Source organism: Falco biarmicus, chromosome 7 (assembly GCF_023638135.1).
Source record: "Falco biarmicus isolate bFalBia1 chromosome 7, bFalBia1.pri, whole genome shotgun sequence".
Classification (NCBI taxonomy): domain Eukaryota; kingdom Metazoa; phylum Chordata; class Aves; order Falconiformes; family Falconidae; genus Falco; species Falco biarmicus.
The window spans coordinates 18,705,687-18,719,714 of NC_079294.1; the positions used below are offsets into that span (position 1 = coordinate 18,705,687).

General features: G+C 34.7%; 1 protein-coding gene across 1 annotated transcript in view; it reads left to right on the forward strand.

Annotated features, from left to right (window-relative positions):
* Nucleotides 1-14,028, forward strand: part of RYR3 (ryanodine receptor 3) — a 233,144-nt gene that overhangs the window by 208,809 nt on the left and 10,307 nt on the right. Inside the window, exons 88-94 of the mRNA XM_056346522.1 lie at nucleotides 82-163; nucleotides 501-1,822; nucleotides 4,531-4,589; nucleotides 7,189-7,357; nucleotides 7,987-8,073; nucleotides 10,386-10,583; nucleotides 11,181-11,311. Of these exons, the coding sequence (XP_056202497.1) occupies nucleotides 82-163; nucleotides 501-1,822; nucleotides 4,531-4,589; nucleotides 7,189-7,357; nucleotides 7,987-8,073; nucleotides 10,386-10,583; nucleotides 11,181-11,311 (2,048 nt within the window). The remainder of the gene's footprint in view (nucleotides 1-81; nucleotides 164-500; nucleotides 1,823-4,530; nucleotides 4,590-7,188; nucleotides 7,358-7,986; nucleotides 8,074-10,385; nucleotides 10,584-11,180; nucleotides 11,312-14,028) is intronic.

The window sequence follows — 14,028 nt, forward strand, 5'->3', positions numbered from 1 at the left end:
AATACTGTTTTTCTTCCCAATTTATTTAGTTTTCCAGATAAATACAAATTAAAAACAACCTTATACTCCATTTTTTTTCAGGACTCTGCTCAGATTGAATTGCTTAAAGAACTGCTAGATCTGCTAAAGGATATGGTAGTGATGCTTTTGTCACTGCTTGAAGGTTGGACCTGTTTTTCTTTATGGTCAAATATGATTATCTCAGCTTGATAATGTAAAGTACAATAATTATGTTAAGCTTTCTAAATTGTTTTTAATAGCCTTTATCTAATGCCAGGAAAAAAACTATTTCATATTTATTTAACAATTATTCTGGAATATACACAGTCATGAAGAAGAGAAAAACAGAAAAGAATTTATTTTTTTCATAGAAAAGCATGTTGAAAGAAAAATTACAAAGCTTTAAGAACATTTTTGCTCTGTTCTCAGCATAAATGTGTAATGTATTTATTTATAATGTGGCAATGCCAGATAACTTCCTGTTTTATCACACTACCTAGGTAACATTGTAAATGGAACTATTGGAAAACAAATGGTAGACACGCTTGTAGAATCATCTAGCAATGTAGAAATGATTTTGAAGTTCTTTGATATGTTCCTCAAGTTAAAAGATCTGACTAACTCAGATGCTTTCAAAGAGCATGACCCAGATGGTAAAGGCATCATTTCTAAGAAGGAATTTCAGAAATCAATGGAGGCTCAAAAACAGTACATACAGTCAGAGATTGAATTCCTGTTGTCCTGTGCAGAAGCTGATGAAAACGATATGTTTAACTATGTTGATTTTGTGGAAAGATTCCACGAACCTGCCAAAGACATTGGATTTAATGTAGCAGTATTGCTAACAAACCTTTCAGAGCACATGCCTAATGATTCACGCCTTCAGAGCTTACTTGAACCTGCAGAAAGTGTGCTTAATTACTTTGAACCATACCTTGGCCGCATTGAAATAATGGGTGGAGCCAAGAAAATAGAAAGAGTTTACTTTGAAATCAGTGAATCCAGTAGAACGCAGTGGGAGAAGCCACAGGTGAAGGAATCCAAAAGGCAGTTCATATTTGATGTTGTAAATGAAGGTGGAGAGCAAGAAAAAATGGAACTCTTTGTGAATTTCTGTGAAGACACGATATTTGAAATGCAGTTAGCATCTCAGATCTCTGAAACAGATTCATCTGAGAGGCCTGAGGAAGAGGAAGAGGCAGAGCCTTCTTACATAGTGGATATTGGAGATGATGAAGAAGAAAAGTCCCTGGAATCTGCTTCGGCTTTTGCAATGGCCTGTGTTGCAGTGAAGAAGAATGTTGCCAACTTTTTTAAAATGGTCACTGTGAAGAACCTAAGGAAACAATACAGGAAAATTAGAAAGATGACAGTAAAAGAGATGGTGAAAGTGTTTTTCTCCTTTTTCTGGTTCCTATTTGTAGGAATGTTCCAGCTGTTCTTTACTATAGTGTGGGGAATTTTCCAGATTCTTTGGAGTACTGTATTTGGGGGTGGCCTGGTTGAAGGAGCCAAAAACATTAAAGTTACTAAAATATTAGGGGACATGCCTGACCCAACGCAGTTTGGAATCCATGATGATGTTATGGAAGCAGAAAAAGCTGAAGGTGCTGAGCATGGCATCAGAGCTGAACTTGTGCAGTTTGTGAAGGGTGAAAAGGGAGAAACTGACATAATCTCAGACATTTTTGGCATTCATACAAAGAAAGAAGGTGGCTCAAAGCATGGTCATGATGCTGGACTTGGAGATATTGCAGAAATCCTTGGCACTGATATCCAGTCATCTTTGGAAAACACAGTTCGTAAGAAAAAAGGATTACAGGTATGTTAAAGAGAATTTGTATTTCTTTGCAGAAAATAATAGTATTACAGTACAAATATATTATTGAATTTTCTATTAGTAATTGACTTATTTGCCAGTTACCTGATTAATAAATGTTCTCGATGAGAACATACATTTTAATCTCTTAAAACAAACAGGAGAGTTTATGTGGTAGAAAAATTCAGCCCAGTGTGTTTAGATTTCTCTGCAGTAAATTGTTGTTATTGTTCATTTGGACTTTAATTAAAAACAAAAATTGCTAGCAGCTTTCTAGGCACAGTTCTTGCTTTAAATGGTTTACAGTCCTGTTTATTCTGCATACCCCATTTTTTCACAGTGTATTTCAATTACTTTTACAATCTACCTTCTCCATAATAAAGCCTTAGCATTGTAGTCTTTATTCTACATGCTTTACTGATCACATACAATAAAATAAGTTTTTTCCTATTGTTTGAAATAATTTTGCCTGAATTTATTTGTACTTTAAAGGTTATCATATAATCATTCTTTACTTTTATACTGTTTTATGAATGATATATTGTTCCACTCAGCTCAGTGAAATATGATTTATCATTCTGTTTAAAAATTGATGGAACTAAATGTCAAAACCCAAATGTATTTGTCATATTTGGAAGGCGTTACGTTTCACTCTACACTTCAGATCTGTTTCTGCTTGTTATTCAAATACATCTTTCCTCTCCTCATTAATCCACATCTTTATGGTATGTTTTCCAGATACTTTCAAGATAAACCTCCATTGTACATCTTCTTAATTCATTATTTCCTCTTCATTCAATGTTTTTCTCCAAGATTTGTTTATTGCCTAGATGAAATTATATTTTTCCTTTTATTTATTTTATTTATTAATTCATTTTTATGTGCATACTTTAAAATGACAGTCTTTTAAAATCCTGTCTCATTTAGCATAAGCATAAATGTATTATGGTTGGCATTTAAAAGTTCTATTTTAATTTAAGGATCTGAGCAGATATGTGTAAATATTTTAGAATTTTCCTTGCTTCACTTTGATTTATAAATTTCTCAAATTTGTAACTATTGATAAGAATGCAGATACTTTGAGTCATTACTGTAAGGTCAGCTATGCAATTTATCCATCTTTTACCTTTAATATGATATCTAGTGAAATTTGCTAAAATAGTGCTTAATTCTATATTACATAAATTAATATTCACATTATTTATATGAATGGCTCAAGTAAACCAGTTAGAGCACTGGATATAACTATTCAGTAGAGCTCAAAGCAGAAATAACAATGCAAGAAACAAAAATTCCCTTCAGGAAGTTACTATCAAAACTCAATATAGAACAAATTTTGCATATGGAATTAAGTAGGTTAAGGCTCATCAGCCTGGAAAGGACACAACTGAAACTTATGATAGAGGGATGGAGAGGGTGGGGATTTACTCTTTCTTCCCCCACCCTACCCCTTAGAAGAACTAGGCAGAGAACAAATGATCTCTGAATTACTCTCCACCAGCTTGAGCTCTTAGGGGAAGCTTTTTGTGGAAGAGTTACACAAGCTTCCGTCATGTGTACTAGATGAAGCTCCTTCCATCACCTGTACTAGATGAGGTTCCACAGATAAGAGGTGAGATAAGTAAGACAAGATCAATTTAGTAAATTCTTTCATAAATTCTTTCACTACTTATGCGTGAGAGAGAGGCATCCAGGTGAGTATTAGGGGAAAATTTAGATACCTGTAAATATTCACCAGAAAGGTAGGAGAATACATTGACAGACAATTTGGGTCTGAAGTACTTGAGAGAATACAGAAGAGGGTAAAGAGCTAACACAGGATTTTGCAAAAGTCAATGGTAACAAATTTATGCACTATAGATTCCTTTGTGAATCTAGGACTTCAGAGCCTGCATCTCTGATTTCCAGTGAAGTTTAGATACTGAAACTGCATTTGAAAAGAATTTAATTTGGTCTTGCAACACTGAGCCTAAAGGTGTTTGAAATCCCAGCGCTTGCTTTTTTGCTGCAGTTAGCCATCTGTAAAATTGTATATTCTTTCTTCCTTACCTCAAGGGAATGCTGTAAACACATACTTAGATGGTTGTGAGGTATGCCAGTGGAGGTTTAATGAACCATCAACCCACCTACAATAAATAGTTTGAAGAAAACTTTGCATAAGTAAAAGTTATTTAAATATTTGCCTGTTTTCAATTGCATCAGTTGATCTTGACAAAGTAATTGGGTTTTATAATATCTGATAATTACATAGAACTTTTTCAGATTTTTGATGCTATTATTGGTATATTATTCCTCGTTTCATATTTAGCATGAGGCAAACTGATGCTCATTTTCCACATAATCAGTAACTGCACTGAGTCTTTGTGAGTGACTTTTGTATTAGGGTATGAACTGGATGTAGTTACCTTCATCCTCAACTGGTCACATTATCTGTCTGATGTATAATTACTTAAGTTTTTTTAGGTAGCTGGGCTAATTAATGTGTTGATAACATTATACTGACAAAGGCTAGCAGAAGAATTTATGCAGTTTTCACTGCTGAAATCTAGTCTGAGCTGTCTATTTTAAAAAATCTAACACTTTAAAAGTGCAAAGTGGTATAAAAAATACACTGTGGTAATTATGTTATTTGTTTCTCAGAAAGCAGTAAGTAATGTTACCAAAATTTTATTTGAATAGATCCATTTTGAGAGTTAAAATCCTTTTTGCAGATATCTGAAATTGCAAAAGAAGCTGAAACAGAAAGAAAAGCCGAAGCTGAGAAGGCAGAGTAAGTTATTTTTACATGGTTCCCGTTTAATTCCTTGCTACTTTCTATTGCTAGATAATTGGCCAGAAAGAATCCAAGCAATGCTCAGTATGCAAAGCACTTTATGTACGCTGTGTCTCATCGGTATTTTGAAGAGCAATGCAGTCCCTAGGAGGTGGCAAACAATCTCAGTGGGCAACGTAATGTCAATATGATTTTTGTGGCCCTTGACAATTCTGCATATATAAATCTGTGGGTATTATCTTTTTACAAATTCCCATAACTACTTTTACAAATGAGCATCAGTTTTGAAAAAAACTCTGCAACTTGTCGTTACTGCTATTTACACTTTCCCTACCTACCCACTGTAATTTTCAGGCAACAACAGTCAATCAACGAAACACAAGATTTGACTAACCCAGCAATTTTATTATTGCTGTTTTATCTGTTCTCAAGTTGCGAACGTGACAGAAGATATATTCCTTTGTCCATTCATCCTACATACGACTGCCTTATAAATAACTTCTAAAATGCTTATCATGCTTTAACAGTATGCTGCTTTTAAGAGGTATGCTGTCTTTCTGGACCTGCAGCCACATTGTAGGCTTGCAGCCTGATGAATGCTCTTAAAATATTTGTAGACATACACAAAAGATCTCCTACCTATTCTTACATATTCAAAAGCTATACATCATTTTTCTCTTTCTTTTCTATTTTTCTTCATGTTTAAAATGTTTACTTTAGCCTCATTAATCTTTCTCCTCTTATCTGCCAAAGTTGATGTTTTTTCAGTGTGCCACTGAGGGCAATATTTTAGGATCAGATACACTTTCCATAGCTTGTCTGAAAAGCATCCTTTTTTCCCCCATCTGTAGATATATATGTTTATATGTGTATATGTGTGCATACATGTATATATGTATGTCTTACATGGACAAGAATGTGTACACATACATATGCTTACACATGTGTGCATTTAAATGTGGTTTTTGGGGGGGCTGGGGTATCTTACCTGATTAAAGTATGCCATCAACGCTATGATGGTTCAATATATTTTCTTTTACTATCTGTTACCTTACAGGCTGTATCTAACATATTTCTTCAGTTAAAAAGTCCCCTTCTTGCATTTAATTGCCACAGAATTGTTTCAATATGATTTCTCTCTCTTTACAATCCCTGCAGGGATGTTAAGCATGTTATTTTCATTGTTTAGAGCACTTCTGGTAATTAAAAATATATGGGGGTTTTATTGGTACCATGTATCCAAAGAACCTGTTGATGAGTGTTACTCAGTATGAAGACAGTGACTCCAAAATAAGCAGTTTCAGAAATTGTTGTTCTATCTAGACCATGTTTCAGTGTTTATTATTATATACATGTTATATACATTATATATACATGTTACTATTTAGTTGGTTAACATAGTGATTAGTCAAATGGCCTCTTAAAAATTTTGCTAAATCTTGTCACTGCTGGGCTTTTTATTTTGTTGACTGATTTTGGTCCTCTGATTTTGACACTAGTTAGCATATCACCAGTGCTTCAGAGGCAATTTACACATACCCAGGAGTTTGCCCAAAATCTCCCGTGCCAGTCTTTTTTTATTTTAGGATTTTTCACCTTTTATTTTCCATGAAAATGAGCTCTTTCTACCTATATTATTTTATTGGACTTATTTTCCCTATTCCCTGTTGTCTTTTGTCTACCACGCGTAATTCTCCTCTCAGGTACTTTAGCAGCATATTCAAACTGCCCTCAGTTTAAAAATTTGAGTTCAAATGGCTTACGTTTCTGAGGCTGACACTTGGACATTTTTTATGTAGAAGATAAACACATTCTTAGACACCCATCATATGATTCCTACTGCAGTAGTAGTGTGACAGTGAACCACATACTGCGTTTCTTTATCCTCATACCTAAAGCTTTCAGCCATCTCAGTGCCTGAACATTCTTTTACATATATGCAAATTCAGCTTTTCTTTTTTAGTTTAGTAACTAGATTCCCCTATTACTACATACAGTCTTGATACTTAATTTTCATAATGGCAGTTCAGGGGTGCAGAAGGAATGATTTGTCACCTTCTACATACGTTGTAAGTTGCGACCCTCTGAAGCAAACTTCCTTGTTATCACTTATTCATCCCTGTAACCACAGTGATTGCCTTGACAAAAATGAATTCATTTTATCATACTGTTATTCAAGAATGGTACTGTGTACCAAATCCCAAAAGCTTTATTTCTCTTCTTCAACCCCAGGCTTAAGTAAGTACATGTAAACTCTTAAAATTATTTTGCCTGTATTGAGTATATATGTACATCACTGGTTTTGGCAAACTATCAACTTCACGCTTGGTGCAGTAACTTCTGCCTGTTTTTTTTTTGCTTTTTATCCTTTTGATGTCCCTTCAACAACCCTATTCTCACATAACATTTGAAACTAAGGTCACTTTTTTCACTCTGGGTTTACTGTTTACCTCAAGTCTACTTACAGTTATTTTTCTCCCCGTGTCAAAACTAACTTTCAAAGCCAAACTTTCTGAATTAGAATTCCTTTTAAATTAATGCATTTACAATACAGAAGTTTGGGTAGGTATTTTTGTTTAGATAACCTTTCTTCTAGCATGGAAGATGGTGAGAAACAAGATAAAGCAAAGGAAGTACAATCTGAGCAGCTAGAAGAGGGAAAAATGAAGAAAAAGAAGCGAAGGCATGGACAAAAAATTGAGAAACCAGAGGCTGTTATGGCTAACTTCTTCAAAGCTTTGGAAATTTATCAAACAAAAATGCTTGTAAGTTTTTCATAAATTCTTTTAGTCACTAATTTTTTATTTATGTAATATAGAACACTTGATATTGAAGGGAGAAATGTCATCATAAAAGGAATACTGGCATGAGTTTTCAAATGACTAGCTGTATTCAGTCTTTTGTGATTTTTATAATACTTCAGAGTCATATAAATAGTGTTTTGTGTTTGTAATTTCTCCTGGTTTGGTCTAAGAGGACAGAAAATAACCACTTGAATTCCTTGTTAGGAGCTCCCTATCTTCCATAATCTAAATTCTAGAACCTGCAATTCTATTGTATGTAATATTTTTCTTTGTTCTTAAAAATAGCAAGTTATGAACTCTCGGAAACAGTTTATTTCCAAAGCAGTTTATTCCACTATTCGAGCATTTCTTTTCCAGAATTCCTTCTAGAAAGTTTTTCTTAATATTCTGTTGCAATTTTAAGCCCATCATTTCTAATCCCGCTTATCATGAAATGGGGGAATAGGATGCCAAGAAATGCCTATGCTTATTATAAATATGAAGGCAACACAATTATGTATTTACTTAGAAAATTTGCTGGCTACTATTCTTACCTTGATATTAGCTACAAGCCACCTCTAACTTTTTCTTATATTTTTTTTTACTTTCAGCATTACTTGGCAAGAAATTTTTATAACTTAAGGTTTCTTGCTCTATTTGTTGCATTTGCCATCAACTTTATTCTTCTATTTTACAAGGTAAGATTATGCATTGTTCTTTAAATATTTTTTGTTATTTTCAGAGGAATAGTTGATGATGGTTGCAAGGGTTGTTTAATAAAGCCTGTATATTACAAGCCCTTCAAACATGAATTAAAGCATTTAGATATGAAGTAGTTAAAATAGTATTTTAGAATTTGTTACTAAAATTTGGATATTAAACCTATTCGGTTTTTATTTTACTCAGGCTGAATGAAAAAACATTTGTTTCATTCATGCTTTATAGTTCAGCTTTTGTTTCCAGACATTTTTTCATTTACTCAGGTTATTCTGTTATTGTTTGGATTGTTAATCTCGTCATGGCAAATATCTCTGACTAAACTCGAATGTCAAAACTGTTGCTTTTTTGTCTCTCGTTTGTTTTAAAGATACTCAGAGACTTAAGTTCATCTGATTATTCTCAATTATTGTATTTCTTCTTTTTCTAAAGTACCCTACTAACTACATTCAATTTTGACTGGGAAAAAAATTATACATAATTTCAGAATTAGATTAATGTCTCAATTTAACTAGATGAGCTCGTATGTTTTAGTTGTACTTATTTTGTTGTTTGGTTGGGTTTTTTTAATGCCCTTGAGGTCTGGGGTTTGGCATTTTGGGCATGTGTGCTTGCTTTATTTGATTTCTTTTTTTTGTATCTTTTCATGAATTTAGTAATCCCCAATGAACATCAAATGCATATTTCTTCCCATTCTATGCTTTCATGTAAGAGTGTAATTCAGTTTTCATACTTTTTTGCTCCATTTTCTTTGTTGTCATTGCCAATATGGTTGTTAGTGGCTGTTGTGATGAAGGTATTTCTATACTGGGATTGGGACTTTTAGTGATTCATATGAGCAGGCAGAAGAAAAACAAGCAAGAGAAGCCTTTTCATAGTAGGCTAGAGTTCTTTTTTTTGTATCAAGGTTATACATCCATACTTTAAACTTAATCTTAAGATTTTACCTGCATCTAATGAGTTGTTTCAGGTTCTGGTGTATAACAAAGTAGAACATCTTGAGCAGCCTTCACTAATCTTACTCCTGAATCTTCACAACCTCTATCCGTGAAAGGTAGAATTCACTGATGAGAACTCCCATCCATACAAGCCTGATTTGTTTTCCTTTCCTTACAGATTTGAAGTCCATAAGAAAAGTCCTTATTTATCTTTATCCTGGAATCCAGCCCTTTTGATTTTCTCCTTCTAGATATAGGGTGCAAGCTGCAATAAGCTGATGAATCTTGTGTTTTCCAGTAGTACATTTTCTAGTTTTGTTTTTTGCAAACAAAAACTTCATAGAAGACAAAAGCAGCTGGCTGAACATTCAGTCTAGAAGTAACTAAATCCTGATTTCAGGTATCTTGAAAAGCAACACCTACAACACAGTTATAGTCTTGGAGACAGGGCAGGTAAAGATACAAAAGGCTCTTGAAAACTGGGTAGAATGTATGTGCACCATTCCAGGAGAAACACCATCAGGACTATTTAAGGCTCCCTTCTTGCCTCTTTCTTTCCATCCCATATGGTTAGAGAAGACGGACTTCAAAGGTATATGCAATACGTATTTGTGTATGCCAGTCCTTTTCTCCCCTCTCTCTTCTGCTTTTCATTGAGTCTTGTGCATCAGCCAAGTTTGTGTTTATCAGTACAAGTCCATCTGTCATAGACAGGAAAAGGTCAGTGGGAGCCAAACAGGAGACTGTTCAGGGAGACTGAACAGGACTTCACCTTTCAGATGAAGTTGTCAAAAGAAGGGCATTTATGGCTTTTATTTTAAAGTCACTGGAAGAATTTAGGGTAGTGTGTCAGCTTTATGGCTTGGGGTATTTCTGAAATACTGATTAAATACTGTATTAATTTGTAAGCTGTAAACTAAGTCATGAAAAAAAATTTATGGACAAGGTACAAGTTGGTATCTTAAGAATATTGTTTCTTTCTAGACTCTAGTAATCAGGAACAACATAGATTACAAAACAAACCCTAAATTCAGGCATATTATTAGATAACCCTGTCATTGCTTGGATCTTCCAAGAAATCATTTCTGCATAACTTCTTCATTGTTTGTTTTGGTTTTGTTATGGCACTGTTAAAGGAGATACTTGTAAATTGTCATATGCGTGCACTTGCTTTTTCTAGATTCCCTCTTCAGTGACATGAGATGATGTGGAGACTTCTGCTGTGAAAAAGGACATTACTGTTCAAAGCTAATGCTGTATCATCTTCCCATGAGCAGGCTTTGTCATTTGTCATTATAGTAAAGAAAAAGCTTTTAAGTTTATTGTGTGTTTTCAGTGTGCTTGCATTTTCTTAGGTGACAGAAGAGCCACTTGATGAAGCAGAAGACGACTCTAATCTCTGGAACTCTTTTGATGAAGAGGAAGAGGAGGAGGGCATGGTATTTTTTGTTTTAGAAGAAGGCACAGGTTACATGGCACCTGCTCTCAGAGCACTGGCAGTTATTCATACTATCATCTCCTTTGTCTGTGTGATTGGATACTATTGCCTAAAGGCAAGTTCTGCATCTTATTACTAATCTATTACTTGTTAACGAACATCAGCTATGTCCCAGAGTGATTTTTGGAGGCAATACTGAAATACCTATTTGTACCTAGTTGCTTACAAATTCTCACTATTCAATATGTAGATGTTTTCCTCATGTTTCCTCTTGCAGAGATGGAGTTAACATTCTTCTTTGTGTGTGTTTTGGATTTGTGGTTATAATGGTATTGGTATACACCCACTTTTGGTTATTGCTGAACAGTTCTTGCAAAGTGTGGAGGCTTTTTCTTTGCTCTGCCTACTCTGCATCTCCCAGAGAGTACGTTGGGAGGGGGCATGGCTATGACAGCTGACCTGAACAGACCAAAGGGATATTCCATACCGTTTAATGTCATGCTCAGCAATAAAAACTGGGGCAGGGAGGGGGCAGGGCTTGACTTCCAGGGAGGTCATTGCTGACATTGGCTAGGCATTGATCTGCTTGGGGGTGGTGCTAGTGTGATGATTGGTCTTATATATTATAAAGAGCACTTAACACTGCAGGTGGATATCATGGTTTCTAAAAATATATAAACTATCACAAAGATGTCCATGGTCATTTTCATAGGTCCCTCTGGTTGTATTCAAGAGAGAAAAGGAGGTAGCTAGAAAGCTAGAATTTGACGGACTATACATAACTGAACAGCCATCTGAAGATGATATTAAAGGACAATGGGATCGCCTGGTTATAAATACTCCGTATGTAAAATCAAATTATTATATGTAAACTGTTCATAAATATTATAGTTCATTAAGCCACTGATCTAGAGCCTTCCCTGCCCACCTGCCACCTAGTTTGTCTAAAACAAAGGCATTTTTCACCTTATGTTGGATGCTACAGTATTAGATTCTAATGTGAAATCCTGTATAATCTATTTTCTAAAAATGATCGTAACATGTATATTCCACCTCCTTTTTGTTTTTCTAGGCTTTGCAAGGATTGTGCGTGTTACCTCACAAGCTCTCTCCAAGACATTTCACATATTAGTCACTATTGAGAAAGTTTTAGAAAGATAACTTCCATCCTTTTCAGTGACTCTGTTTCACATTCATATTGTATAGCAGTATTCTCCTGCTTTTCTATCCCACTCCTAACAAAATTTGTGTATGACAAGAGAAGCAAACCCAGTGTAAAATAGCAATCCCAGAATTTGAGTAAATCTGACAAGAATTGCTGTCAGGTCGTATGCATTAGCAAAAACTGCAGGAGTCATACACTGATTCTAGGGGACTCACCTGCTGTTCTGTGAGTGAATGACACAAGTGTAGGCAAGAAACAGAAAAAAACATCAGTAGGCTGTGGCAGTCTGTAAGAGTGACACTAAGAAATACAGCAAATCAACTCTCCTCTCTTGAAAAAAATGGTTTGTCTACAGGGTATTTTTCAGAATTTACTCTTTCAAAACTACTAGAATCACGTTTTGGTACTAGTATGCCTAGGCTTAGATTCCTGTCTTTCCCTAATGGTATCATTACAAAGCCACAAAGTAATTGTGGCTAGTATGCAGGTGTAAATAAGTATTTGATAAAAACAAGACAGAAAAAGTAATCAACTAAATGCATCAGAGTAACAATATGCTGCAAAATACTCAAATTTCTATCTTATCAGTGATACTCAATTTTTGTACGTTATAAATAGTACCCTTAGTAATTTTCATTGAAACTAGAATGTCTAAAATATTGGAAATTCTTGAATGCTTTTTTTCCTACACTTGAAATCTAAGGATTTTCCTTAATTTCAGTAAGAAATACAGACTAGCAACTTGTTGAAGTTAGAAGAGAGGGTAACTGGGAAACTGGAGACCTTGTTTGATTTCCAACCTGTTTCTTTAACTGTTCGTAGCAGATAGTAAGCTATCTAGATATCAAGTAAGTTTATGGTCAGCAAAAACAAGCATGAATTAATGAGATACATTGTTAGCTTTTCCCATATGACATGCTGTACAGCCTGTTCTCAGCATGTTGCACTATCTACTGAGGTTGAATAAAAGATTAAAGCTAATTTAAGCAGACTGCTCCTTCCCTCTGATGTGAACTGACTTTTGAGGTTTAGTGCAGGTATTGTACCATCAGTATAACCACCGCTGGAGGATATCCAGCGCTGTTTATATACTGAAGTGCTTTCTATAAGTGGGGGGGAGGGGTGGGGGGAAGTAATTGAAAAGGCAAAAGAGGTACCCTGATAAATGTAGCACCATTAGATGTTTGTAGTAAAAGAGATAGACACAAACTGGCTACATTAGAGACATACTTTGCTTAAAAGTCTGAGAAATCCAGGAAAGAAATAATACACAGCATTGGACCAGTATGTACCAGCTGAGTTACTGGAACTATTTGCTTTTATCTGGAGTAATTTCATTCAGAAAAATAAAAAAGTCAAGCACTTACTTAATAGTAGTTGGAAAGTTTGCCTCATATTCCAGGAGAACAGTGTTCTGGAATCTCATTCTTCTGATGTTAACATTTGCTTTATTTTACCAATACTGTCCTGTAGTTCAAGCAGTTCTTTTTCTTTTTTACCTTCCTGTGTATTTGCTCAACTCCATGTTACATCCAGGAAATGGGGAGAGAAAAACCTTAAATTTTGTAGTGTTTCCTGCTAATTGGCATTCTTCAAAACTGATATAATATACAGTAAGACCATCAGAACCAGGAATTCCTGGGCACTGCTGTTTATAAGACAGTTCAAGAACCATATTTCTTATGATCAAGTTGAAGATCAGGGAAACATCACTGATAAGAGAGAACACTTTTTTTTTTTTCTTGCAGGTCAAAGCTGATGTATTTCCTAGTGTCTGTTCTAAGATCTCCCCTGGATAAAACCAGCTGCTTAATAAAATATCATGGTTGCTCACAACTCTCAAGAAAAGCAGGGAAATTTCTATAAAAGATACCCTGAGACCTCTTCAATATTTAAGATCTACTGCTCAGAGACAGATGATGCAAAATGCTTTTTAGTGGAAATGTCTTGCAGCTTTAGAATTATTTACCTTGTTCTGGGCTTTCAGATCTAGTAACAACAATATTACACACCTGAGGACAAGACTACCACTAACCTCTGTTTTTGTTGAATTATCTTTGCAATTTTCTGGTGGTATTATTATTATTTTATTTTATTATTATTGTATTTTTTTTAAAAAATTATATTTGGCAAACTGTGCACTCGTTCCCAAGAGTTCAGTCTCTATTTGAAATGTAATCCAGTGAACTTAGAAATTATTTATGCTACAAGACTCCTGTTTTCCTCTGAAGTTCATTGTCCATATTGATTTTATAGTTAGGAGCAATACAATATTTAGGAGATGAATGATATTACAGTAACTACCCTGCTATTATTGAGTTGTTAGGGTCATTAGGTGATAATATCTAGCCTGCTGTCCTTTTGTAGCCAGTCATGTTTGTGGACGTGAAAAGAA